Genomic DNA, 26,535 nt, shown 5'->3' with positions numbered 1-26,535 from the left:
GAGACCCGCTTTGTCTCAGCGTCATATCTATATTGGCTTTCTCGAGGAAGTCCTGCACCCCCAACCCCTCTGTTTTTCATCTGCGACTTTGAGAAAGAGCCGTCTGGGAGTGATTTAAAGCACATTGTGACCTGCTTGGCAACTGGGCCCTGAGGGTTTTTGGTGTCAGCAAAGAGGATATGAACCGCTCTGATGGTGGGAATTTGATACATAAAACCCATTTCTCATTCTGAATGCCAAAAACGGGATCGAGCAAAGCAAAGTTTCTTCCTGACTTCGTCTTTTTGTTTCTTATTTTGGGATTAGTCTTTTGCTCATAAGCGGGGGGAACGCTCACGAACTGGAAGAATTTTCAGTTGCATTTCGAATACGGACATGTTTGCCAGTCCTTAAAATGTCTGTGGCAACTCTTTGCAATCCGGTGCACTCAAGTCAGCATTAGCTTGTCTGCTACTTTTATAATGAGACGATTACCAGAACTGCGCACTCACAGAGCCAACGCAACGCTGACAATCAGCCAAGACCAACTGAGCATCGCCAGTTGAATTTATCGGACACCAGCCTGCAAGATAAGCCTCAGCAGGGTCATAAACTTTATGAAGCTGTTCCATATTCCCCCAATGAAATCACAGCAGAATCAGGCTCCAGCAATCCTGAACAAACAAAATCCATGTGCAATCAATCACTTGAAGCAAAGAAGAATAATGAAGCAGGACAAACAAATAAATAGATAAATGAATGCAGGATGGGACATGTAGAGATGTTTCTGTGACTTTCAGGGAAGTGACGAAGAGAAATCGGAGAGTGTGCGGGAGCATTAGTGGCGCTCTCAGGAATCTGGTGGGAACCCTGTTTGTTGCCAGATCTGAATTAAATGAAGCTCAAAGCGAACAAAAACCCCTCAGAGGTCAAAAGCCAATGTCCACGTGAGGCTTATTCAGACTTTTCCCCCTTCTTTTATGGAACAGACAGCGAGAGAAGACTCATTCTCTCATTCTTGTTAATAAAACAAATCTGGATTTTATGGGATTTCATTTACTTTTATTCTTTCAAATGTTAACTCATCACCACCTCACAGACTCACTCCGGTCGTCCAGGAACCACATTTAACTTAAAAAAGCAAAGATCTCAATGTGAAAAATGACTAAGGCCTTGATTCCTAATGCAAACAACAACGGTGAGCCTACATTTGGGACCGATTGTAGATGTCAGGATACATGGAACCATTTCTGCAGGAAAATCTAGTTCATTTCAAACTTAGGTGTTAATATAAAGAGGACTGAGCTCTTTGGTTTTAGCGCTGTTTGACTTGTTGCGCGTATGGCCTCAGTAACTCGGAAAATTTCCGGCCACAAATGTCTGCGAGACCTTATCTGAGATAAATAATTGTCCAACAGTTGCAGACGTGTGTATTCCTCTGACAAAGGAGGCACACTCTGGCTGATACAATATATCTCAGTAATCAGACAGAGAGTCTCCTCCTTTGTTGTTGCATTGATTAGCGTTGCTCCTCAGCCCTTTCCATTCCACTTATCTGTCTGACTGCTTAACTTCCCTGACACGCATGTTTTAAGGCAGCGAGACATCATGGACGCCATATTCTTTATGCTGAAATGTGTTTAGGGCCTGATCAAACACAGCACGTGTTTATCTACCCTGCCCTCGCGCTGCTGTACCCAGAATGCCACTTTGCATGGCGATCCCTCCAAGCTATATCCTCCATGGCGTTCGCTCTCGCGACTTGTGGCAAAGGCCATTTTTAATTCATAAAAGCCAAAAGGATCAATTCAAAATTCATGAACAATCTGTCCTGCGTCAACCAGTGATTTCTGTGACTGTGGGCCAGTGGAGACATGCTGCAACCGAAAGGAAAGTTCTGCCTCCCCTCATTTTCACAGGAAGACACACAAACACATGCACACGTATATGGGAGCACATTTTCTTCAGTGATTATGATAAATGCTAAATGAAGTGTGGAAAACGATATAAAATAATAGATGGTGGCTGTTCTAACATCCTTAGAGCTGAAGTGTCTGATATGTGTATCACAAATGGCACTTTATTATATATTATACTATATTATAAATGAGATCAAATAAAATGACGGAAATGGATTTTGAACTAAAGAAATGCTTCTCGTTCCAACCCACTGCTCACCGTTTTCTATTGAGTAAAGTCCCATTGCCCCCTATTGGTGAAAACACAGATCACACCCAGAATACGGCGCAACCAAACAGCTACCACCATTGTGGATTGTACTCTGATCGTTGATTGGCTACAAAATCCCGTGTCCACCAATCATATTTGACGTTATGGGCAAAAACAGGAAGTACGCGCTCCACAACAATTAGGTTACTTGAGAAAAGTTTCTCGAACGGAGACCTACTGTAAATACCTTTAAGCGTTGATTTATGGGGAGAATTTATCGGTGTATCGGTCGTGAGGGTTACGTAATCGCGTTGGACATTTAGACTTTTCTTACAGATGATTTAAAGGTCATCCTCCCTGATTGTTTACATGGTGAATCGGCTGATAAGCTAACTTTAGCAATCTTAGCTGTATAAATGTGAGTCACATGAGCTGCTAATTATCCGAAACTTGCTTCATGAAGACATATCGGTGATCGCAGCAACGCCAGCGCAGGAGAGTTGTCTGAGCTCACATTGAGCTGCTGACAGTGTGACAATGCGAAGCTAACGTTTAATTTATCTAACATTGTATTTGTCCGACGACTTGTGGCTTTATCTGCGGCCAGTGGCGAAGGCCCCACCGCGTCTTGATAAGATGCCTTGTTCCTGCGGGAACTGGAGAAGATGGATTCGACCGCTGGTGGTGGTGCTGTATATACTGTTGCTTTTAGTCGTCCTGCCCATTTGTATCTGGGAGCTGCAGAAGTCAGCGGTCAGTGGGATCACCTGATGGAGCTGGTTCATATGTTGCACTATTTTGATTTCAAATTTCCGAAATTAGAATTTTCCAGTGTGAAAATGTGGTTTCTTTTCACTCGTTGGCAGGTCAGTCCCCATAAGAAAGCCTGGTTCATTGCTGGGATATTTGTTTTCATGACTATACCCATATCATTATGGGGCATCCTTCAGCATCTGGTTCACTACACTCAGCCGGAGCTCCAGAAACCAATCATCAGGTCAAGATAAAACCAGTCTGCCATTTACAAACAGTGCTCTGGAAGAATCTCTTGAATCTCCTTTTCTTTCCTTTGTGTCTTTTATTAGGATACTTTGGATGGTTCCAATTTACAGTCTTGACAGCGTGAGTTGTGCCTTCTCTAATCAAAGCAACTTTATCATAGTAAACACCATAGGAACTGTTGTACCTGTGCTTTGTTCCACAGTGGATTGCATTAAAATACCCCAGTATTGCCATTTATGTGGACACATGTAGAGAGTGCTATGAGGCCTACGTCATCTACAACTTCATGACCTTCTTGCTGAACTACCTGGAAAATCAGTATCCCAGCCTGGTGTTGATGCTGGAGGTCCAGGAGCAGCAGAAACACCTGCCTCCTTTGTGCTGCTGCCCACCCTGGCCGATGGGAGAGTAAGTCACCTCGGTCACCATCACACAAGCCCTAAACATTGTTAAGGACATTATTTCCCCCTCCAAGGAAGTTATGTGACCGCTGTACCCTGGCGGCATCACAAATCTCCCGTCTGAATGACTCCATTTCCTCTTCATAACCTGACGATTGTGGAGCCTGTCTATGGGGGAGGGGCGGGGTACATCCTGGACAGGTCGCCAGCCCTTCGCAGGACTAAGTGGAAAATCGGTTTTATCGGTTTCCCTCGCACAAACCTCGTGTATCGCCATTGAGCAATTTTGTTTGGCGTTAAAACACTCTCGTGGCTGTCGCATCAGCCATCCACGTGTGTGTCAGTGGCTCCAGCGTGATCTGTTGTCCCGTTTACAGCTTTGGCGAGCGTCCTCAGAGGCCTCGCTAGGAACTGGGACAGTCATTACCAGCCTGTCAGCATTTTCAGATGTATTTTAACCAAATCATTAACTTCCTCTGCAGGGTTTTACTGTGGAGATGCAAATTAGGAGTGTTGCAGTACACCGTCGTAAGACCTGTAACAACCGTGATCGCCCTGTAAGTAAGCGCTCTTCATATGTATTACACAGCTATTACCACTTTATATGTGAGGGCCCGTCTTCCTCTCTAGGATCTGTCAGCTGTGCGGCGTGTACGATGAGGGCAATTTTAATTCAACCAACGCGTGGACGTACCTGGTCATCGTCAACAACATGTCACAGCTGGTAAAAACCAAAACAGTTTTTTTTGTTTTATGAGGTGTCTATCATCTTAATAATGGAATAACGCTGAACTTTCTTTTTCGACCTAGTTTGCCATGTACTGCCTGGTGCTGTTCTACAGGACTCTGAGGGAGGAACTGGGTCCAATCAAACCAGTGGGCAAATTCCTTTGCGTCAAAATGGTGGTCTTCGTCTCTTTCTGGTAATTTCAGCGCGCGCCCGTGTGAATCCTGCGACGCACCGTCCCCCTCATTTGTGTGCTTCTTCAAACGTGGTGAACTTTTGCAGGCAAGCTGTGTTCATTGCTTTGCTGGTGAAGGTGGGAATTATTTCCGAGAGCCACACGTGGGACTGGAAGAGCGTGGAGGCTGTTGCTACCGGGCTGCAGGTAAATCCGACGCGCCTCTTCGGAATAGTTTCCGTCCTCCAGCGCGTTCAAACGGCCTGTTTCCGCGCAGGACTTCGTCATCTGCGTGGAGATGTTTCTGGCGGCCATCGCCCACCACTTCAGCTTCACGTACAAGCCTTACATTCAGGAGGCCGAGGAGGTTTCCTGCTTCGACTCCTTCATGGCGATGTGGGACATCTCCGACGTCAGGGCCGACATTTCTGAACAAGTCCGCAACGTCGGTAGGCGCTACCTCGTTCACACAGATGCGTTGATGGGGCGTCCGGCAACAAGGAGGCCATCGTGTTTGATTTCTTTCCCCCTCGCCGACAGGGAGAACGGTTATGGGTCGGCCAAGGAAGGCCTACTTCGGTGACACTGGGAATGATGGCGAGCGGTCCGGCCTGCTGTCCTCTGGGTCCCAGGATGCCATCTCAGACGCAGCGTCCAAAGCCGTGGGGCCAAACGGCCAGTACCAGGGCCTGGGGAGGTCGCCTACCCCACACTCGCTGTCCGCCCCCGCTGGGCTCAGCTCAGCCACGTGGGAGCAAAGAGAGGAGGTCTCGCCTGAGGAGGAAGCGACCGATCAAACCAAGGAAGCAGCAGAGACTGATCTCATCGTGATCACTTAGCCACAGAAGACCCGATTCCAGCCCTGCCATGTTGCTGCCGTTAAAGAGAAGTATATTTGAAGGTATTACTGTTGACAGCTTCAAGAATGTTTAGCAGAGTTGAAGTTCCATTGGGTTTTATGGCTCAGTGCACAAATGTTCTGGGGGAATATAATTGGGAGTGTGCTATTTTGTCACGTCTCGGTGGAGTTTTTAGTCATAAAAGTATGCAACTCTAAAAAGAAGGTATAACTTGTAAGGTAAAGCACATTAATGTCAGGACTGATCTCTCCTGGCAGACTGAAGAAAGCCGTGAACAGTACATCTTTACCGTGGACCTCTGAGGCCTCTTTCCACTAAGAACCTGTACAAACAGCACACCCATCGTGATCTTTGCTCGACAGTATGGGGCTTTCACACACGCCGCGTGTTAATCAAGACATTCAATCACGACGACAGACAGCTTTTCTGTATTGTTTAGTTGTTTTCTGTCAGGCGCTAACCTGCAGTTGCTGCATCGAAGCCTTTTAAGGGACCTGTTCTTTCCATCCTAGGGTCAAATATACAATCGATCCTTGCTTTTATTTTTCTACAAATGACACAAATGCTCGAACAAGTCAATTTATCATTTAGTCAAATAAATCACTAGTTAACTACGGTTTGCTTTTTCAAATGTTTTAATACAGATTCTAATCCCTAAAGGGATGACATTTTCTCATCCAGAAAGGAAAATGACGAAACATTAAGCAACTTCTGAAAAGTCAGTTAAGGTTTATTCATCCATAAAACATTCCATTTAAAACGTGACCATTTAGTCACTCAATGACAACATCATGCACAAAAAACTGTAAATAACCGGCTTTTTTCATCGGCATTAATCCAAAACCCCAGAGATTGAAGATCTATGTTGGGAATACCAAGGCATGCTGTGAATACTTGTGCTACCCCCAACACAAGGTGTGAGGTTATTATATACATTCAAGTGCATCTCCTTTTACACTGAAGAAGCAACGGCAGCTTAGTTATTCCCTAAATCTGTCCCACTAAAACTGGCCGCGGCAGCACAGATCACTGGGAATCGTCCTTGTCAACCGATATGGAGATGGTGCTCTTATGAAGCTTCACAGACAGACGGAGCCATTCCCCGGCTCCTACCTCCAGGGGCTCCTGCAGCACGGCGGCCGCCTGCTTCCAGTGAGAGTTCTGACTGAGGGTGCTCACGCTGATCTCCTGGTCCAGGTAGATGTTGTACCAGAAGGGAACTGCAGTTATCCTGCCTGCCGCTGTAGCCTGGACCTGCGTGTGCATGAAACTGGTCAACGTACTCTCCTCGTGTCAGGTCGGATACAATTTCAAACAATTCCTCCCACCTTTACTTCTCGGTGCGTGTAGTTGGCAGTGGCATCCATCAAATCAAGAACAAAGAGCTCAACGGACTGACTGAGGTGTTTGCAGTCCAGCGTGGAGAAGTCAAGAAAGACGTGAACAGGCACCTGAAAGGACAAACGCCAGTTTAAGATATATATACAATTAAAAAGGAAAATCACGACCAACAGAATAAGTCTGCCTGGTTAAAATGATAAAAAAAAAATGAGTGTGTGGCAGCAGGAACAGACTCCCGACTCCATATAAGGTTTGAAATAATAAAAAGTGGGTAAGAACTTGTTAATCCATTCAAAACTCTTTCACTTGAACTAAGGCGGAGTGGATGGCTGCGGGGCAGCAGGAAGAGGAGCTGAAGGAGAACTTAGTGTCACAGTTTCCCTTAGTGCACAACAAAAGAATCCTTTCTCCGCCCTGTCACAGTTGTGCAGACCTCAGAGCTGGCTGTTTGATGTGCCTGATGTAATAGACGCTGATGGATTCAGGTAGGAATGTGCTGGGCCCAGTCGCCTCTTGTTTGGCTGTTGTGCTAGAAAAATGCCCTCCGCCGAGGGCTTCAAAGACGACATCTGGTAAAGCAAACCGCCGTCCCCGAGCGGGGCCTTTGGAATCAGAGCATCGCTGTGGTGCTGGGAAAGAGATTTTTTCACTCCAAATAGTGAAAAAAAAAGATGATAGTGTGGCTGAGATGCAACACATCAAAGTTTTTAAAAAAAAAAAAAAGTCTTGGACTTTAGTATTCTGAGTGTTGAACACAACAAAACAACACAGACAGGGCACCGTCAGTCTGCCTGTTCAGATCTGTCTGTGCAGTTTATGTTTGTATGTCTGTATACTGTATACTGACTGTATGTCAATCATCTTTAACGAAAGCCGTCCAACAGGCACATCAAAAGCCGTCAAAGCTGACTCTTGAGTCAGGAACCCCACACTGACAACTCCCTCAGATTTAAAAGATTTTGCCTCTATAAAACAAGAGACTAAAGAGGTTTCAGCCTCACCAGGGTAATTTTTAATTGTGGTCCTATTTCTAATTAGGTTTTTTTGGAAATGTAATTGATACAATATTAGAAAATATTAATTTAAATGTAATCATTTCTGGGTTCTTTAGATATATTCTTAAATCATAATAAAATACTTTATATGCATATTTCAGAATCTACAATTATATTTGATCATCATAAAAACGGACATCAGCGCCACCGAGTGGACACTTTATAGAACGCAACCATAATATTTTCTGTATTTGAACAGGTTGATATTTTATCAAATAAGCCATTCCTATTGCAGTTATATAAAACATTCTATTGAATCTGGAGAATTTTCCGGTCCTTTACTTTGACTGCGTGATGTTATAACAATTTCTCTGTTTCTCCTCATGTACTGAATCTTATATAGCCATAACCTGCCTTCTTTTCAGCCTGTGCAGTAACAAGAAAGAGATGAGCAAAGGTCACCTACCACTAATCACCTCTGCTAGTAGCAAATGAGTAACTCGTGTTGAACATTTAACGTCTTTCCTTTTGGTTTTGTTCTTAAAATTCCTAAGAAATATTAACTTGATGTTAACAGACCAGCTTGCATAAGTTCTGCATTTGCTATTTTCCTGGTCGATAGAAGGCCAAGCCATGAGATACAAGAGCAAATGTATTAGTCTTCAAATTTAATAAATGATTTTATTTTAGGCAGTGCCTTGTGTAGTCAAACTCACGGTGAACTGATTAATGAAGGGAGCGATGTTGAATCCTAATGTTGGCTCCCGACCCTGAACAGCGCTTTCCAGCAGTAGCGTGTCCGACTCCACCAAAGTACCATAAACCACGATCTTCTCTGGGAAAACGCGGCCTCCGTCCTCCAGCAGACACCTTGTACAGATGATAGAAACATGCTTTATTAAGAATATCTGTCAGAATACTGCCTCTCTCGTCCCCTCTATCTCACCTGGCCAGTGAGGCTTTCTCCATCAGCTTCTGTCTGATGAGCCCACACGTCTCTACGCAGTCCAGCATGATGCCGCTCCACAGCTTCTCCCTGGACGGCCTTTTCAGCATCCCCTGTTCGTCCTCCACGTGGTTGAGCCAGAACTCTAGACGCTCTTCCGGGATGTTGTTGGAAGTGGCCAGCCTCTTTAAAACCTCCTGTTGCTTCTTTTTCTCCACAGAGCTGTAGGCTTTCACGTGGCCGTGGCTGGCGGCGATGAGGGAAAGCAGAGAGAAGCCCTCTGACACATCCAGGACATAGAGGAGGTCACTTCGGTCTGTGGAGCCCGGATCGGCGCCGGCTCTGTTCTGCCATTTACCCTTCAGCTGGGAGATGAGTTTGGCGAGCGCGGCGCGAAAACTCTGATGGTAGGCGTGATTGTTCAGGAGGGCGATTTCAGAACTTTCTAGCGAGCAGAAGTCGTTAGAGGGGGGGTTCTGCTCGGTCTGGAGGCTTGACAGCGCGCTGCACAGTTCCGCCTCTGGGTTACGGTTTGAAATGTGGTTCTCGCAGGCCTGCGTGTCCAGCCGCTGGTCCAGGCGGATTTCGCGTCCGTTTCTGACCACGGCAACGCTGCAGAGTCGCAGGTAAGCATCTCGACAGGACACTTCCACCACCAGCTCGTCCTCAGGTTTCAGGAGAAAACCTGAAAAGAAGAAACCAGAAATGTCAGCTTATAAACGCAGCAGCTGCAGAAACACTTGGCAGAATTTCTACATCCTGAGAATATGTTTAATCACCTGATACTTAAGTAGTTTTAGGTTATATCAATCAAAAGCACTCGACAAAACCTTGTTTGAAAACTTCCAAAAAGGGTGGAAAGAAGCAGGAGACAGAGTTGGAGGTGCAGAGGGAGGAGGGAGAGGATCCCACCAGGAATAACATCTGTTCACGTCTCCGTGTCACAGCAACCCTCATCACAGGCATTTGAGAAAAATGCATATTTATCACCTATAAGAATTTCATGAGCACTAAAGAGTGTCGCGACTGATGTCGGCTCACGCATCACAGCGGTCGGGAAACGGATGGCGGTGATCAGCGGGAAAGCTAGCGGCTCCCTTGATGTTGCCTCCACCAATTAGAGTTACAGTGAAATGACGTGGAGGCCTGTTTGGAAGAGCTGCAGTACAAACAGGAAGGCCTCGCCTACTGCCTGATCCTGTCACGTTTGCAGTAACCCCGGTGTAATGGATTACTCTTATGGTACAGTATTAGTGCTTAATGATACCCTTGGTGTTGTGGACCGGGTAGACGGCTTGTTCCCAACAGGTGTCTTCCTGGGGTCCGGTAGACAAACTATTCTCCTCATCCAGGTGGAGCTGGAACCACACAGTGAGAGCGTCCAGCTCCCCCTCCTGAATGACGGGCAGGCGGAGCCTCTGGACCTCCCTGGAGGTGAGTCCTTCCAGTTCCTACAGGTAAAACATGGAAATAAGAACAGAACAGTTAAAATTACAAAAACTTTCCACACAAAAATGTATTTTTTTTGTTATTTCATCATACCTGAACGTTGTTAAAATCTATGTTGAGTGCTGTGAAGGGCTGCGTGAGGGACTTGTACCCCCCCGGCAGCCTGCTCAGTCTCTCTGTAGTGTAAGGCTCCGTGGAGTCATCTGGCTCCGAGCTGCAGCTCACCGGGCTGCGGAGCTCCCCGGCCGCCACCATGGACAGACCGCCCACCTCCGACACACACACCCTGTAACACCACAGAGCTGATCTGAACTGAGGCCCGTGTACACAAATTTCATTGATATTTACCACGCTCTCAACACACAGACTATATTTCACCAAATTCAGAGTGATGTCAGGGTCTACCTGTGATGCCTGCGGATCTCCAGACATTCAACAGCCATAGCAAAGACTGTGGCTCCGGCTGGGATGACCCGGCCCGTTACAGACTGTTCCTGGAATTCATTCTTGCCTCTCTTTAGGACAAGAATCATGTATTATAACACCCAGGTGGACTATCCTTGCCATTTTAAAAACAGCACTTGTGTAAAATTATTAAGAGTTTTTAAATCCTTTATTTGCATCAGTATTTATCTTTTCAGGAGACTGTAGAGGAAGATTTTCAATGCTGAGCATCAGCATCACGGTGCTTAATGCTGTTTGATGGTGTGAGGTACCTGTGGAGGCAGCAGCAGGTGGTGCCAGGCGTGGATGAGACTTTCTATGATGCCCTCTCCGAACAATCCAGCATCCACCGTCTCGGTGACCACCAAGGACACCCTGAGAAAACCGGATTTCACGCACTGTGAAATCTGTTCGGTTTTGTGTTGTGGAGTCAACAAAAGAAGAGCCAGGCACTTTTACCTCTGTGGGATGTCCTTGGGGATTTCCATCTCAAGAGATTTCATATGAAGGATCTTGATGCCGCCGTCCATTCCATTAGCGGTCACCACCTCCCGGGCCAGTTCATACATAGTCTTGGAGAGCTCACAGGCATAAACCTCAGCAGCCCCCGCCTTCTTAGCACACATACTTAGCAGAGAGAAGCAAAAAATTAGAAAACATCCTGTCCTGACGCTATACAAAGTACACCAACCCTGAATCACAAAAGCACTTTATAACTTGAGGAATGAAGAGATGCCAAATTCTAAAATATCTCACCCAAGGATCCCAGTACCAGTACCTATGTCAAGTACAGTGTTGCAGCCACTCTGAACAGCCTTCTGAATTGCTTGCTGGTACTTCCGATTCCTCCCATAGTCGTTAAGCATGAAGAAGTGCCAACGCTCAACCAGCCAGTTGGCCACTCGGTGGAAGTTCTCCCTGGCTTCTGGATAGTCTGGTCTCACCTTTAGGGCTTTGTGGAAATGGCCTGCGGCCTCATCTCTAAAACCCATTCTTTAAAAAAAGAAGAAGAAAGAAACGGGTTATCAAACGCAAGTAATGTCACGTTTTTTTTAATGTTGCCATGACATCATACCTGAACAGGTGTTCACCCATGCTGTTTAGGATAACCTCATCAGTGGGAAACAGTTCTAGAGCTTGCTCATAACAGTCAAAAAGGTCTTGAATGCGGCCCAGAGAGTCCAGCTCTTCACTCCATTTGAAGAGGGTGAACCTAAAGGACTCCTGAAAGGAAGACGTCATAAAAAATGAACACCAAACTATTTTTTTATGAAGCAGTGAGAAAAGATTTCTGACTGACTTTTTCACAGCAGCATTAATATGAATTACCTTTGCTAAGTCCTTAAATAAGGGTGCAAGATTGAGCACAAGAAGGTAGTGCACAAAGGCAGTCCCGTAATCCTGGTTTAACAGGCACTGCCTGGCACTTTCTAGTGAACTGGAAACCAGTTCATTTTTGGCAGGGTCCTCTCTGACGCGCCTTCGAGACCTCCTTCCATGCTTTGATCGGGCACTTGTGTTAGGCATCCCTGACGAAACGATGGAGTTTATTAATAATTTGATAATGGAACATCATTTCTAGCACTTCGTATCTATAACCTTATTGATATGTTGGTAGAAAATAGGTACAATTAAAGTCCTTGTTTTTACCTTTTACCAGTATTCCTTCTATTATTACAACTGTCGAGAACTATATTAACTGAGCAAAATAGGATTTTTGATTTGCGCAGCAAACCCTTAGAAACAATAAAATGTAAAACTTACTGTACTTAAAAACACACACAATGCATTTGAACGTTTTTCACTATACAAATACTACATACGACTAATGTAACTTACCTTTTGTTGTTAAATTACAGATTTTTGTCGTTGGGAATCCTATTATCATGTATACCGCTAATATTCCAGCTAGCTATATATCTAAGCATCGTTTCAGATAATCAACACAACGTCATAAACAACCCATTATTCTACACACTCTCCTAGCAGTCATTGTCAATTTTCAAGTGCTTGTCTGAAAATGACTTTCGAGTTTTATTCACGTTGAAGTCAAATAAAATTGTAACGAAATTTAATTTATCTTGTGGATCAGGCTAAATCTACCGGAAACTAAGAAATGTTTCCACATACTAAAGGGTTCGGTGGGAAACGTCTTACGATACAAAGTTCCGCAGAGGAATTAGCAAGAAGAATCTTATTTTGAAACAACACATAAAAACGCATCAAATGTAGAATTTGTTTTTTTCTATATTTCTTTCAGTATTCATTCAATTATTTTGCCGTAAACAACACCTATTTAGTTTTACACCAGGTAGAACAAATTACGGGTAGGTCTTATGGCGGAGTTAAAGAGTGCACAAAGTCAAGATCATTCAGTCTCACTGTTAAATCATTTCTTGCTAATCCTTTCTGCCTTTTATCTTTTACTGGATTTATCGCATCATTTGTTTGGTTACTTCACTCCAAATTTATATATGTATATCAATCGCCCTTCTTTTAATTCGAACTTGCGGTGTTGTAAACTTAAACTGTATCTTAGCTGGTGGCTCACATGAAATTGTTCTTCAAAACATCCCAGATTCTCTATTTTCTATTGTCAGTATCCTTTTATGGCTCAGTGCATATGAAATAATATATTGTGCCCAGCCGCCCACATAAACTATAAATTTGACTATTCCTTTCACCACTTCAAACCTATTTTTTCTTACTCAAAATAATACAATCTCACGACAACTAACCGCGACGCGAAAGCGGAAGTAATTTAAGATGATTCATCTTGCATTGGCTGGAAGTTAGTAGAAGTTCGCTACGCGCACAGATGTCAGCAGAGTTTTTCAATCTGTCACTTTGAGAGGTGGACTACGTTTGATGGGAGGCAAAAGAATGGATTCAGCACCTCTTAGGTTATAATTAATCTCGTGAAAAGGCTTCCGCTGAATACTTCACCCGCTGTCCTAGGCCTTATCACGTTTTAAGCTTTATACCTGTCAGTCGTTGCGTTTTTTGACAATTGTGGAACAACACCCATGCGTCCGTGTCTGAAGTTACCATGCTAACCTCTGTTAGCTTCTGCTACTTGACGTAGCCATGATCTCTCTGCCGGGTTTTAACATACCTGCAAAAACCGCACGATTTTAATTCTTACGGCGTTGTACTTTTTAGCTAGAAAGTAGACTTAAGTGTCACTTCGACCAGTTTCCCGTACGGCAGAACGAAGCTATCAGAAATGGGACTACACCCGCTGGAATTCAGTGAATGCTATCTGGACAGCCCCTGCTTCAGGGAGAAAATAAAGGCACACGAAGCAGAGCTGGACAAAACCAACAGATTTATCAAAGAACTGTACAAAGATGGCAAAAACCTCATCAATGCAACGAAGCGTAAGTGTGTTTTGCTTTAAGAAAAGTCCGAGTTTAGCCTTAAAAAGGCGCGTTTCTTTCTTGGGCATTGTGGGTGTGTTGCAAAGTGTATTAGAAAGGAATATTTGGATGCTAATGTTGAGAGAAACCACTTAAATGATGGTTCCTTTACATACCAATTCGTCATGTGTTATCGAACCCTCGTACTTTGGAGATCAATGCTTTGCATTAGGACTTTTTTGCTTCCTCAGCCATTGCGTTGAGGCTGACATTTGAGAAATGTTAATCCCTGAGTTCTTGTGATAATCCCGTGCCCTATTTGCAGTCAGTCACACACCTCTGTTGGGTTTGAAATTATTGTTATCAGTGTGAACTCTAGTCCTGTGGGCAGGGCTCGTCTTAAGGTACTCAGTGCCTGCAGCGCATATAGTCATCAGAAAAGAACCTATGTCCTTGGCCTGCATGTCTGAAAACCACATGTAAGTGTTTTAAGTTGCCATCAAGTCCCCCCTCCTGTCTAAACTGTATTTATAGACCAAATCTAATGTATTACACTGCAGCTTTAGGCACGTTACAAAAAAAGACATTTATTTTCAGCAGCCATTTTGACATGAAACGTTCAGACAACTGCAGGTGTTACCAGTGATAATCATTGAACCCCTTTCTCTGCATGTCAGGGTACTGAAAAAGCTCCCATTCACTACATCAATCATAATTTCGATGTGGCTACATAAACCTGCCTTTGTTTGATGGCAAAATGGCAGCTGTGGAGGGGGGGGGGGTCTTTTGCTCTGAGCTGTTTAATTACGTGGTTTCTGCTCATAAACCTTCACAGTTCCAGATTCCATCCTGTATATTGCCTGTAGGACATGCTGAATTCTTCAAAGTCCAAGACCAGTGAGATGTAGTCAAACTTGCACAGTGTTATGAGTCTAAAAGTGCTTCTACTTGCACATCATGTTTTTGGAAACTGTTTAATATTCACCAATTAATTAGAGGCACATCCTGAGACAATCCAGGTGTTTTTATAACTAAGAAATGAGATGTGTTCAAGATGATTGATGTATGTTAATTTGGAATGTTCCACCAATTTGTAGTTCTGTTGCAACGTATTGCTGGCTTCAATGAGCTGGAGCACCGCTGTAGAAGATGATGCATCAGCTTGACTCCAGGGTTTCATTTCTGCAGAATCTTCTGCTCCTGGAGGGAGTGCAGGTCACTGTCGACTCCTAATAAGCACGCGGAAAGAGCAGGTGCTTTGTAATTTAATGGAAAGTAAACACTTGAATTGCACTCCAGAGTTCACGAGGTACGTTTACATTTTTCAAGTGAAGCAGGAGCGGTATTTTAGTGCCTCCTGCCTCAAGGTCACACAACCGCTGACGCTAAGTGAGCGATTTTACTCATGCAAGTCATTCGTCATGCGTTTGTTGTCTTGATGAAGTCAAATCACCCAATTGGTGCGATTCTTTTTCATGCCGTTATATACATCACAGCGCTCCTGGTGAGAGTTTATCTCCCCAGGAATTCAAGGCTTTTAGAAAACTGTGGTCACATGTAGCATTTTAGCCGCAATGTTCACATCTGTGCTATTTCATGGCTTTTTGGCACTATCATGTGATCTGTTTAATCTTTCCATCTGTTTAGTTTTACTTTCTTAAGGCGTGATAACAGATAACAGTTGTAGGAGCTAAATCACCCGGTTCACTAACAATCACAGCTTTGTTATTTTCTCACTGTGGGGCACAGATGAGTTGGTGTCTTCCTGATGGTGTAGATTGTGACACATTCGATGTGTGTCATACCGTGGCTCGGCACTGTTGATGTTATATTGATAAGATAACGTGAAGCTTTTCTTGGAATAGGTAAATCCCTATTTTGATAATGGGGCTACTATAAGAATTAAATCAACAATGATGAATATTGAGGTGGAGATATGACTGAGGTGTAGAATTTCCATTGGTTGATAGCTTCAGAGTGCTGCTAAAGGAAGTTTTAGTGCCCTGGGTGGCTGTATCGGAATGAAAACCTGTTCTCTCTCCCACATGTTTTGGCATTTATATCTTGCTCAACTGGACTAAGGTGGCCAAAAATACTTCCAAAAATCTCTAACAGCAAGTATTGATATAAGTCACAGTTCTTCTCCCTGCTGATGTCGAATTTTCCCATTAGTAGGCCTTCTGATCTATGTCTTGATCCAGAAGTGAAACAAGCTGATGTGAACATTCTCAGAAAGGTACTTTTTCGAATGTTTGGACTACGTTCTATAATGGCATCGTTGATGTAAGTACTGATGGCAGTGTTTATAGCCTTACCTTCATTTAAACCCGCATTTTCATCGTTGTGTCACCGTATCAACCTCCAAACGAGTCTGTTTGAGAAGAACCTGCACACTTTTTAAAATAAGTGTCATAAAGTGAAAGGCTAGCTTTGCCTTTGGCAGCTTTATCAGTGCTTTCCTTTCACATCCTTGCACGAGTTCTTACTGAATAATCAGGAGGACAAACGTGTCATGGGTCCACTCAGCATTTCCTGCCTCGACCTTTCATCAAAGACGGAGCTGATAAATCTTTTCCTGAGCTCAGATGTCATCCCTTTAAAAGGTGATGGTCAGATTAATGACAGAACAGAAAGAATTACTCACACTGATGCCTGATGTAGTTTAGATTATTTTTCCTCTGCAGCTGTTTGATGGCTGCTTCATGGGACTTTTTGGCCCCTCGTTGACTCCTCGCACTCGCGCAACTGGGAGGATGTGTCGCCATGGAAAGACCTTGGTTGTGAGAGGAAACTTAATTGCAGAACGCTGGGCCAAAGAGCCGTGACATGGAAGTGCCCAGGAGAGGAGGGCCGTACAGATGTTTGCTTCTGTTTCCGAGGGTTTCCTCCACAGGAACCGTGTCCTGTCTGTACCCTCTAAACCACCCTTCTCTGTTGTCTTTTGTAAACCTGGGAGCAGAAGATAAAATCATCTATGTGCAGGATGTGAGATCCCATCAACTGATTCATCAGTTTCATTGTGAGGCTCTAATACGAAGCATGAGGTTTTACAGAGTTGCAATTGGCTTAATCAGCTTCATTTCCTCAGCTGGACTTCCTCATGTTGAATTGACCAGTTGGCTTATGAAGAAAAATGGTTTCCTTGATTTTCACTTCTGCTTTGAAGCCCCCTTCGTGTGAACGCGGAGGACTTTGTATTTTTTTGGCAGATGATTTTAGCCTACCCGCCACAGTGTGTCTTGGCTCACTCCTGTTCTCCCCATAATCACATTATTGATGCTGCCAAAGGCCCACATCCCAATCTTTCATTAAAATTGCATTAGCGTGAGACGTGAAGTCATGTGGGAGAAACCCTTAATCATCCGAAGGAAGAACAAGGTCTGACACACAATGATACTGTGTTGTTCGCCATTTTTGTGGCTGTGAGGTCCTACCTTACCCCTATGGGGTTATTCTCAGGATCAGAAATCCAATAGATTTGTTGGGATGGAGGGGTGGGCAGGCAAAGATGGGAGGTGAGCGGAGACCATGGAAAAGATGGGAGGGTTGAGTGCAACAGGAAGGACTGTGGAAAGGCACGCCGTGTAAACACCGGCTGCTCTTTCAGGGCCTAGATGAGGAGAGCTGCGACCCGAGCGGCATATCTGATGAGACTGTCGGAACGATAACAAACAGCACTCCAACGGGCGCCAGAGAATACACCGAGGACATCTTCAGCTGCTGAACTTTGACATATACCTACGTCCACTGCTTCATTTTATGGAAAATGTTACATTTCCTGCTTAAATACCCACATCAAGCTGGGGTTTTGTGTCCGAATGGTGAGAAAGGTCATTGCAGTGATAACAGGAAATGTGTTAACATCATACTGTAGGTGAGATTCACTTCACACAAAAAAAAAAAAAACATCAGCTCAGTTAGGTGGAAATCATGCAGTTTATACCACAATTACCATGGTAACCAGTGTTTTAAAATAACAACACAAAGCCTGAGGCTTTATGTGCTGATCTTAAAAATAAAGGTTCCTCTTTTGGACCTGAGGAATGTGCTTAGTCTAATTGTCAGAGTCCATCAGGAGAGCTGGTCTGATTAATATCTGACTGTCTCTGCAGAAATGTCTCATTATTGTTTTAAAAAAAAAAAACTTCATATTTACCCCGAATCCATGTGTCCCTGCCCTCCCCGCCATGTCACATGGGGGGGATGCCGCTGTTTACATCTTATTTTTGTGTTTTCACAAAAAGATTCCCCTATCGTTGTCACACAGAGGGACACGGTGGGATCTGCTAGACTCGTGTGGTCCACTCGTATGGGGTCTCTGGCTTTCTGCAGAGAAACTGTCCAAGTTTGACAGTTCCCAGGTTTGTTCCGAAATGCCTTTCTTTAAAAGGCAAAAAGCCTTTGCCTCGAACTCTGGTGTGCCCTAGAGTGTGTAAGGTATTTGTATCTCGTGACGGTTCTTTCCTCGAGGACCACGGCTATCATTTCAATCTGTTATGCAGACCTCTCATCTAACAGCTTTGTTTATTGTTCCACTGATTATATCCAGTTGATCTATGCTGCGTTAACCTGGACTTGACGGTACACAGAGACACAAACGAAGCTGCCGATTCCTCCCTTGTCGAAGGTCCCCTCACACCACTTTAATACCAGAGTTGCGTGTAACTGGCTAACGTTCATTCTTCCCATCTTACGTAATGAAGTCCACCCAGCTTGGTCTCATATATTCTCTATGAACTGTCCACCCTTCACATGCGGACACAGTCCAACATGACTACAGTCTGTGATCAGATGGCTCGAATTTGTGCATTACATTCCCATATGGCTCTAATAGAAGCAATGCAAATTTACCCACTGACGTCACTTCTTGGCGCTACTGGCCAAATTTTTAAAAATGTGCGAATTGGTACAAGACTCCCTCAGATGGATGTGGATTCAACGGCAGTAATGCGAAAGAAACCCTGTTAATTCTCTGAGTAATCTGTGAAGATTTTCCATTGGGAGCACCATCAGTGACCCTGGATGCTGTCATGGGCTTAAATCAGACAATAAAGCGTGCTGGGATTCAGGAGAGGCACGTTAAGGTTCAGTGTAATGTTGTGAAAGCATGTTTTAACTACCAGGGAACAGGCTGAAGTTTCCACTCTACAATCGTGCGTGTTTTTGGATAATCTGAGAACTGTTGCTGGCCAAAAATGTCTCTTAAGTGGAAGCGATGCTTTAAGATAAAACATGTCTGCGTTGTCCTGATTATTATTGATAAACCGCACAAAAGCACACCAATTCTCTCATTTGTTTGATTTAGAGCTGAGATTTTGATTGACAGGTCTGCTCCATGCTGATCGAGCTAAGCGGGGAAGCACAGATGGTGGAAAGTGAGCAGTTCAAAGGCTGGATTTAGGGTTCATCAGAAGACCAAACAAAGACTATCAAGTTTCAGGAATTACACAAAATGCTCCGTTTTCAGAATCACGTCACCAACCTTGGATATAGTGAAAACAGCTGGGGGCATACGATCAATCTGTGTGTGAGGCTTTAATTGACACTTCAAAGACTTGGAGGGAGTCTGGCTGGGCGAAAAAAGACCCTGGGCTGTGTCCGAAACCACCCCCTATACCCTACATAGTGCACTCAATCGTGTGGACGCCATTTTGAAATAGTGTCCGAATTCTTAGTGAGCATCGCGAGTGCACTCAATGTATCCCACAATGCACTGCAAAAAGTAGTGTACAACCGATGCACCCGAACTCGGTAATATATCCCATCAGCCTTTACTGTATCACGTGGTAATCTGTCGATGGCGGGTAAACGAGCAGTAATGACGTACAAATGTATGTAATATTATGTTATTATTGTATGCTATTTGTTTCACATATCTTACTAGAGCGTAAAATTCTTTCACTTTAGTGGAACATTGCTGCCTCCATTTTAAATATGTTTTTTGCCTTTATTTATTTATACGCGACTATAAGCATCTTATTAGATTACGTCACCGGAAATGTCACCGGACACTAATTATTTGAGATAATAAGGAAGTGTTATGTTATTGTTATTGACATTAATATTTTAATCTATTATTATTATATAAAGATTATAATTGGGTAAAATATTGCATTTTCAAAGAAACGATCGCTGAATGTGTTTGGGTATGTTTCGGATGGGTTAAAATAATTAAATGGACCTGGCCACTTTTCCCAGGGAACGATTCGTTATTATTATGCGACAACATTACGTCATTTTACGTGCGCCATAGTGTCCGAAAGCTAATTTTGAATTGAGTGCGCTACGTAGTTCACTCAATCCATGTCCCCCATGTAGTGAGTAGTGAATAGGGAACGAGTGTGTGGTTTCGGACACAGCCCAGGTAATGTTACTGTAAGCTAAAGGAGCTCTAGAGATGCTAATGATATCATTGGGCTTGTCACTCCAAGTCTAGTCATCTTGATTACCTGTAGATTTTACTAATATTTAATCAATTCTATTTAAAACAAGAATCCCCAAGACTGTCTTTTTTTGGTAAAATCATGTCCTTATTTTAATTTGGGTTGGATTCTATTGAGATGGGCCTTCCAGCTGAGGGCCGCGGGTTCTAGTCTTATTACACTGTCTGCTCAATAATTCAGCAGAACCCAACCAGCGGTGAAATCTGATGATGGCGGTACGGTCAACACAATAGGCCTGCATCCTGTCATCAGCGCATAGATAACACTAATCACTTTAAACCTCGTTGAAATATGAAATATTAAATCCAATTTGGTCTTTAGTTCTTGCTCCCTTCCTGCTTACTGGCCTAATGCGTTTAGAGGGTTTGTTATAGGCCGTGCCATTTTAGGATTGTTTGTGCCGTCTGGGGTCATACAGGCCACAAATGAAGGCCTGCCGCCCACAACAGTGTGACCAAGGGTGCATGGCATGGAATTGCACATCCTGGTTGGGAATTCGAGCCGCCTCTGTGGTTTAGCTTTTACATACGCTTCAAAAATTGTCCAGTGTTTGCTTCCAAAATAAAGACCTGACGTGCCTATATTTGGCATGTCTTTATTTTGAAAATAACACCCTCAACTTCGACCTACCTGTAAATAGTCCCATATGGCAGGTCACTGAGTTTTGTTTATACCAGTTCCTATGAAAGTCACCTCTGTGACAGAAGCATTTTGGGCAAAATGTCACAACTATGAACAAATGAAGAACCCTGCAAGCATTATTAATATCATTTTTTCCCACTAACAGTTGCCTCACATCCAGATGTTACAGTAGATTTCTCACTTGGGCAATGTCCTCTGTTTGTTGACACTGCCTATGTCGTATCTATGGAAAGGACGAGCGTTGACCTGCGCCAGCCTTGATTAATGATCAGGTCTGGGCTGTGTCTTGTGGACGTTCAGGAGCCAAGAAAGGAACTGTGATGAGACATAAACAAAGCCCTCGTCCTTTTGATTTGCTGGATGTGTTCGGAGGAGATTAGCCTATTTTACGTGTCATAAAAACCATTCCTTGACATTACATCCTTTTTGAACCCCTTTAAAAAAACAAAAAAAAAAACATTACATCACCTTCAAAAAAAAAAAAAAAAGGCATTTCCCTTTACATGCTATATAAAGATCTCGTCAAAGAACAAACAATTGGCAATACTCGCCCATTGTCCGGTCTGGATCCCTTTGCTTCCCCTATTTGATAAATGACACAAGGAAGGGTTGGATTTGCACGTTTTCTGGTGTCGTGAAGGTTTGCGATGGAGTTGAAGGAGTTTGAGCAAGACTCGGGGAGATGGTTCCGAACAGCTTTCACATGTTTGGGCTCGGAGCCACACTGCAGATTTAATCCATAACATCTGCACACGCTGTTTAGGGAAGAGCTGGATGTAAATTAACAAGACAGAACACTTTATGAGAATAAATGAAAGCTTGTGTGGATTCCAGGGTCCATCTTTGTTTAAACACATGCACCTCTTAAAGGTCGTTTTGCATTGACTAATTAGCAAAATGATGAGTTCCTCCACTGACCCTATAAGCAGCAATAATCAGTTGCAGGTTGCATTAATTCAGTCATAATCGCTGCAGGGAAAAGGCTCTCCCTTCCAGATTCCACCCTTAAATCCAGTTAGGGACCCTTGTTTTCCAGTAAGACAGCATAAACAATAACGAAGCCCTACTTTGTTTTTAGTCTCACACATTTTCACCTAATTTGACCATATTTTCTTAAACTGTAACCTGCCTTCCAAACAGCATTGGAAGTGTTTTCAGATGCTTTGTAGTGTGAGAACTGTGTTGTTTTCCAGTGAATTGTTCCCTGTGGGGTCCACGCCATCTGCCAGATACAGTGACAGCACTGCTCAGTGTGCAGCTCATAGCTCCGGTCCTAAAATATCCTCGCCACATTCTGTCATGCTTCCCTCGGGGAGCGCCACGGGTCAGGGAATCTCTTCCCTGTTTGGCTTGTTGTGTTTATTGATGTGCATGGGTGGAGTGATGGGACATCATTTGGAATGGTTTTAATATTTCTGTGTGGAGGAGTAGGAAGTATATTTAGGCCTATTTCTTTTTTTTACTATATCATCAACCTGCAGTTTGAAGGTATAAACTGAAGATGTGTGTATTTAGATACATTTTTCTGTTATTTATAGGGCTATGTGGGCTAAACTGATGATTATTCATAGTAAGATAATCATCTAGAATGAGCATAAATAATCCAGTGCACCTTAATTTTATTGTTATGATACACCAGACTCCCACTGGGTGATATTCTCCTTCACTTTCAGTATCAACCAGGATGTGAACGCTCATAACGTGTCATGCTGTAGCATTTATCTTGATATCATTGAGTAGGAATTGGTGTGGGAAGCAAATATTTGCTCAAAGCATCACACTCTCTCTTTGTAAATATAACCTGCTTGGACTATTTAACTAGGTTTTTGTCTTCATAAGCAGTCACCTGTGGCTTGCACACAGCGGTTAGATGAAGGAAACAGGATGTTTGTGGTGCAGATAACCAAGTGAAATGCATTAGACTGGCTTTTTGTGGGGAATTGTGATGAAATACTTTACATTTTACTTTAAATTTTCACCTGTTAAAAATGTGTGGACCTCTTTAGAACATGGGAGCAAGCAGTATTGACATTTTGAACATCCTGTCTCCATCCTGTCTGCTTTGTTTCAGAGCTTGGAATGGCACAGCGAAAGTTTGCCCAGTGTCTCGGCGAGTTTCAGTTTGAGTACATCGGTGACGCAAAGACGGATGACGAGAAATGTATTGGTAAGTGTGGTTTCCAACTAGTAGGCATTCATCACCATGGAAACAGCCACTTTAAGATGTTGTTTCTGGGTCTCCAATTACCAGAAAAGCAAAAGTGGGTTTTGTCTGCACTGGTCTGTACTGGAGGTTGATTTAAGTGCATGTGTGAGAATTACAGATTCCTCGTCTTTTTACTCCTAGATGAGTCTTTGCAAGAGTTCTCCTCATTCCTCAGGAACCTAGAAGATCAAAGGGAGCTGATGGTGAGAACAGCCAGTTAGAACCTGCCTCAAAGCCCTGAAAAATGCCTTTGGGTGTGCATGCGTGTCTCTTGTTGACCGTCCATCTGTCTATGTCTGTGAATGGGGTGGTGCCTGCAGTGCGTGCACTTGCAGATTACACCTCCACCTTTTCTTTCCCAATGCCTGATCGCCATTTACCAGAGCTCCAGACGCTTGTAATCTCATTATCTTCAAGGAACCTGTAGGCAGCACGGACCAGGTCCCTCAGGGTGGATGTGTGTGTTGTTAATGCTTAGACCGGTTTCCTGTTGTCCCTCAGGAACACGGTCACAGCGTTGGCCTGGGAGTGGCTAGAGAGGACATGTCCACATCATTACACATAAGCCTTAAATACCAGCAAGGCACATAAGCCGCTACCAGCAACAAGATCCGCAGAAAGTCCGTTATACCTCGCCACCATAAAAGTCGATTCTGACTCAGGCAGTGTTGTTGAAGTCACTCGGTTATAAAGCACAATAATACCTCCTGACATGAAGGCTCGGCTAAAACAATTACTTACTGAGATCGTGAATCATTAAATCTTACACTAGGGTAGCCTTCTCAGCTGTTTTGTTTAAATCAAGCCTCTTCTCCTGATGGGTTTGTAGCTTTAAATGCAGTGAACAAACCTGTTTGAGGTTAGGGAGTGTAACTATCATCACTACCTGACTGTGATGGCTGGTGTAGTGCCAGACTGGGACCAAACTGGTAAACAGGAGCCGGATGACATCACTGTGCAAAGTCAGAGAAGCAAAAGTAGGACGGTCATGCAGGTACAGACATGCCTGCAGCCAGCCGAGCAGAAATGCAGGTGGAATGTGGAAGACCTTATTCATACACATTAGACGAAGCAACACGGGGAAAATTATGCTTTTGTAACAGCAGCCTTTCAGTGTATCTCGCTCAGCCATGCATCAATCACCCAACCGCATCCCCAAAAGCCAAGTGAAGTCCTGCCGCACTGCTCTGGAGTCAGCAAACACAAAAGAGTGGAAAATGTGCTGTGTCTTGTGAAATCTTCATGGTGTTTGCCAGTGAGCGGGGCCGTTAATGAAGGTTCTGTCATGGGTCCTTTCTGTCTAGATGAGAAACATCACCGAGACCTTGATGAAACCCCTGGAGAAGTTCAGGAAAGAGCATCTTGGTACCATAAGGGTAATGTATTCTCAGTTTTCAATAGATTGATTCGTTACAGATAGTGTGGTATTCATATTTTCCCTTTTGACCTTCTTAAGGCGGAGAAAAAGCATTATGAGAAGGAAACGGAAAAGTACTACAGCTCCCTTGAAAAGCTTCTGAATTTGTCTGCAAAGAAAAAAGAGCCACATCTTCAGGAGGTATTTATCCAATGCTGAACTTTCCAGAGCTGCGACATGCAGAGTAGCGACCCATAATGACCATAAAGCTGAGAGACAATGGCATTTTGTTTAGTTTGAGAATCCTTTTTTACTGCAAAGCCTGTTGGACCGTGTGAGTTTCCACTGACGTGCCTGCAACAACACTTTTCCTGGCTTGTTTGGAAAGGAAATGTGCACTCACTTGTACTCCTCAAACCAAGGTCAACCCTGGTTGCCTCACTGCAAACTCAAGGAACAAATCTATGATAAAGCAACAGAAGATGAGCATCTTAAATAACAGAGAATCCAGCAGCCGCGGGGGAAACAACGGCTTCTTGCCTTTATAATGCCACGTAGCCATTTAAGGCCAGCCCATATTGTATAAAACTACCAGTGGATATTTGAAGCTGTTGACATTCTGACTGCAGGCTGCTCTGAACTCAACAGACATTTTGATGAATTCGCTGCCACAGCAGGTTTCAGCATCATCGCCAATTCAATTGTGAAGTCAAAGAATTACAACAGATTCTTTCAAAATAGTCCAACTAAAAAAAGGTGAATACATATCTGCACCTGCGAGTCCTGTACATGCACCAAACCCTTTTACATCAACCACCACTTACATTATGATGCTTACCTTGTGAAAGATGATGCATTTCTTCTGTATGATTTGTACGTCAATGTATGCAGATCTGTAAGCACCCCCGGGTGATAGATTCTGCCTCCCTTGGAAGATCACATACTCACATATGCCTCTAACTTGCCCGTTAATGTAATATTACACCTGCTTTTTCTGTTTATACATGTTTTGCTGTCATCAAACCAAATGTATGGTGCATCCTGTGTCATATGTACATAGTATGCTCCGGTTCCGAGCAGATAGACTTGTAAGAATAGCAGAAAGATGATCTCTCGCTATGTGTGTGTCCTTTGTCTTCCAAGGCTGACAGCCAAGTGGAAACCATGAGGATGCACTTCCAGGAGGAGTCGCTGGATTATGTGTGCAAACTGCAGGAGATCCAAGAAAGAAAGAAGTTTGAATGTGTGGAGCCTGTGAGTCACACTGCTGTCCGGGATCCTCTTTGACACATTAAAATAGTATCTGTCGCATGATTGCCTGTGTTTAAGTAGAGGCGCCATTGTTGTGAAATTCTTTTCCATTGTCTGACTATTCAGATTAAGATATTATTTATGGTTTTTTATGCCGATTGTTTTTTTTGTTTGTTTGTTTTTTTCAGATGCTGGCCTTCTTTCAGACAGTCTTCACCTTTTATCACCAGGGTTTTGAGCTTGCCAAGGACTTTGAACATTATAAAAGAGCCCTGCAGATAAATATTCAGAATGTAAGAAATAGCTTGACTTTATTACTGAGACTAAAATAGAAGCTTTTGCGTTGCAGCACGGGAGACCGTGGCTGCTGCGGGTCCACGTTTAACATGTCATGCCAGACGTTCAATCGCCGCGGCTCTTTTGCTGTGGTTGGATCTGTTCTGCAGCATTACAGTCTTATCTCTAAGAGATTAGAATGGATTTCAAAGGGGGAGCCCGTCATTTTTGATCTGCAGCGACTCCTCACGAGGACTGTTTCTACTCAACCAAGGAGTACCAGTAAGTGACTCTCAAGCGTTTGTTTGCTTCCTCTCCCTCCCAGACAAGAAGTCGATTTGAGGCCACGCGGTCGGAGGTGCACGAGTTGATGAAGAGGATCAAGGAGGCACCTCAGGAGTACAGACAGACCAGCCCCATCAGCTGCGAGGGCTACCTCTATGTGCAAGAAAAACGTAAGAACACCGTCCTGCAAGCGTCCTACTCCTGTGGATAGTTCCAGGACCGTGTGTC

General features: G+C 43.8%; 3 protein-coding genes across 4 annotated transcripts in view; 2 read left to right on the top strand and 1 right to left on the bottom strand.

Annotated features, from left to right (window-relative positions):
* The first annotated feature begins 2,312 nt into the window (after positions 1 to 2,312).
* On the top strand, positions 2,313 to 5,929 carry tmem184c (transmembrane protein 184C). The gene is made up of 10 exons (XM_011612952.2): positions 2,313 to 2,901; positions 3,015 to 3,145; positions 3,234 to 3,270; positions 3,353 to 3,558; positions 4,034 to 4,108; positions 4,182 to 4,275; positions 4,362 to 4,474; positions 4,561 to 4,660; positions 4,731 to 4,902; positions 4,994 to 5,929. Exons 1-10 carry the CDS (start codon positions 2,785 to 2,787, stop codon positions 5,290 to 5,292), a joined length of 1,344 nt encoding a protein of 447 aa, XP_011611254.2. The 5' UTR covers positions 2,313 to 2,784; the 3' UTR covers positions 5,293 to 5,929.
* A 95-nt stretch (positions 5,930 to 6,024) lies between these two features.
* Positions 6,025 to 12,639, bottom strand: prmt9 (protein arginine methyltransferase 9). Its single transcript, XM_029850889.1, has 13 exons — positions 12,328 to 12,639; positions 11,818 to 12,017; positions 11,564 to 11,712; positions 11,245 to 11,481; positions 10,948 to 11,115; positions 10,761 to 10,863; positions 10,450 to 10,559; positions 10,138 to 10,330; positions 9,863 to 10,046; positions 8,596 to 9,280; positions 8,366 to 8,519; positions 6,642 to 6,764; positions 6,025 to 6,567 (listed from the first exon to the last, which is right to left on the bottom strand). Exons 1-13 carry the CDS (start codon positions 12,374 to 12,376, stop codon positions 6,340 to 6,342), a joined length of 2,583 nt encoding a protein of 860 aa, XP_029706749.1. The 5' UTR covers positions 12,377 to 12,639; the 3' UTR covers positions 6,025 to 6,339.
* A 637-nt stretch (positions 12,640 to 13,276) lies between these two features.
* arhgap10 (Rho GTPase activating protein 10) overlaps positions 13,277 to 26,535 on the top strand; it is a 36,954-nt gene continuing 23,695 nt past the window's right edge. Inside the window, exons 1-8 of one of the 2 annotated variants that reach the window (XM_011612953.2) lie at positions 13,277 to 13,868; positions 23,004 to 23,099; positions 23,280 to 23,341; positions 24,443 to 24,514; positions 24,595 to 24,696; positions 25,639 to 25,749; positions 25,935 to 26,039; positions 26,348 to 26,477. In XM_011612953.2, coding sequence (XP_011611255.1) covers positions 13,715 to 13,868; positions 23,004 to 23,099; positions 23,280 to 23,341; positions 24,443 to 24,514; positions 24,595 to 24,696; positions 25,639 to 25,749; positions 25,935 to 26,039; positions 26,348 to 26,477 — 832 coding nt within the window. In that variant the 5' untranslated portion in view covers positions 13,277 to 13,714. The remainder of the gene's footprint in view (positions 13,869 to 23,003; positions 23,100 to 23,279; positions 23,342 to 24,442; positions 24,515 to 24,594; positions 24,697 to 25,638; positions 25,750 to 25,934; positions 26,040 to 26,347; positions 26,478 to 26,535) is intronic. The other variant, XM_011612955.2, reaches the window with a different exon arrangement.

This window comes from Takifugu rubripes, chromosome 17, assembly GCF_901000725.2.
Source record: "Takifugu rubripes chromosome 17, fTakRub1.2, whole genome shotgun sequence".
Taxonomy (NCBI): Eukaryota; Metazoa; Chordata; class Actinopteri; order Tetraodontiformes; family Tetraodontidae; genus Takifugu; species Takifugu rubripes.
Note: the sequence above shows the minus strand (reverse complement) of the source record. Positions and strands in the feature narration are given on the sequence as shown.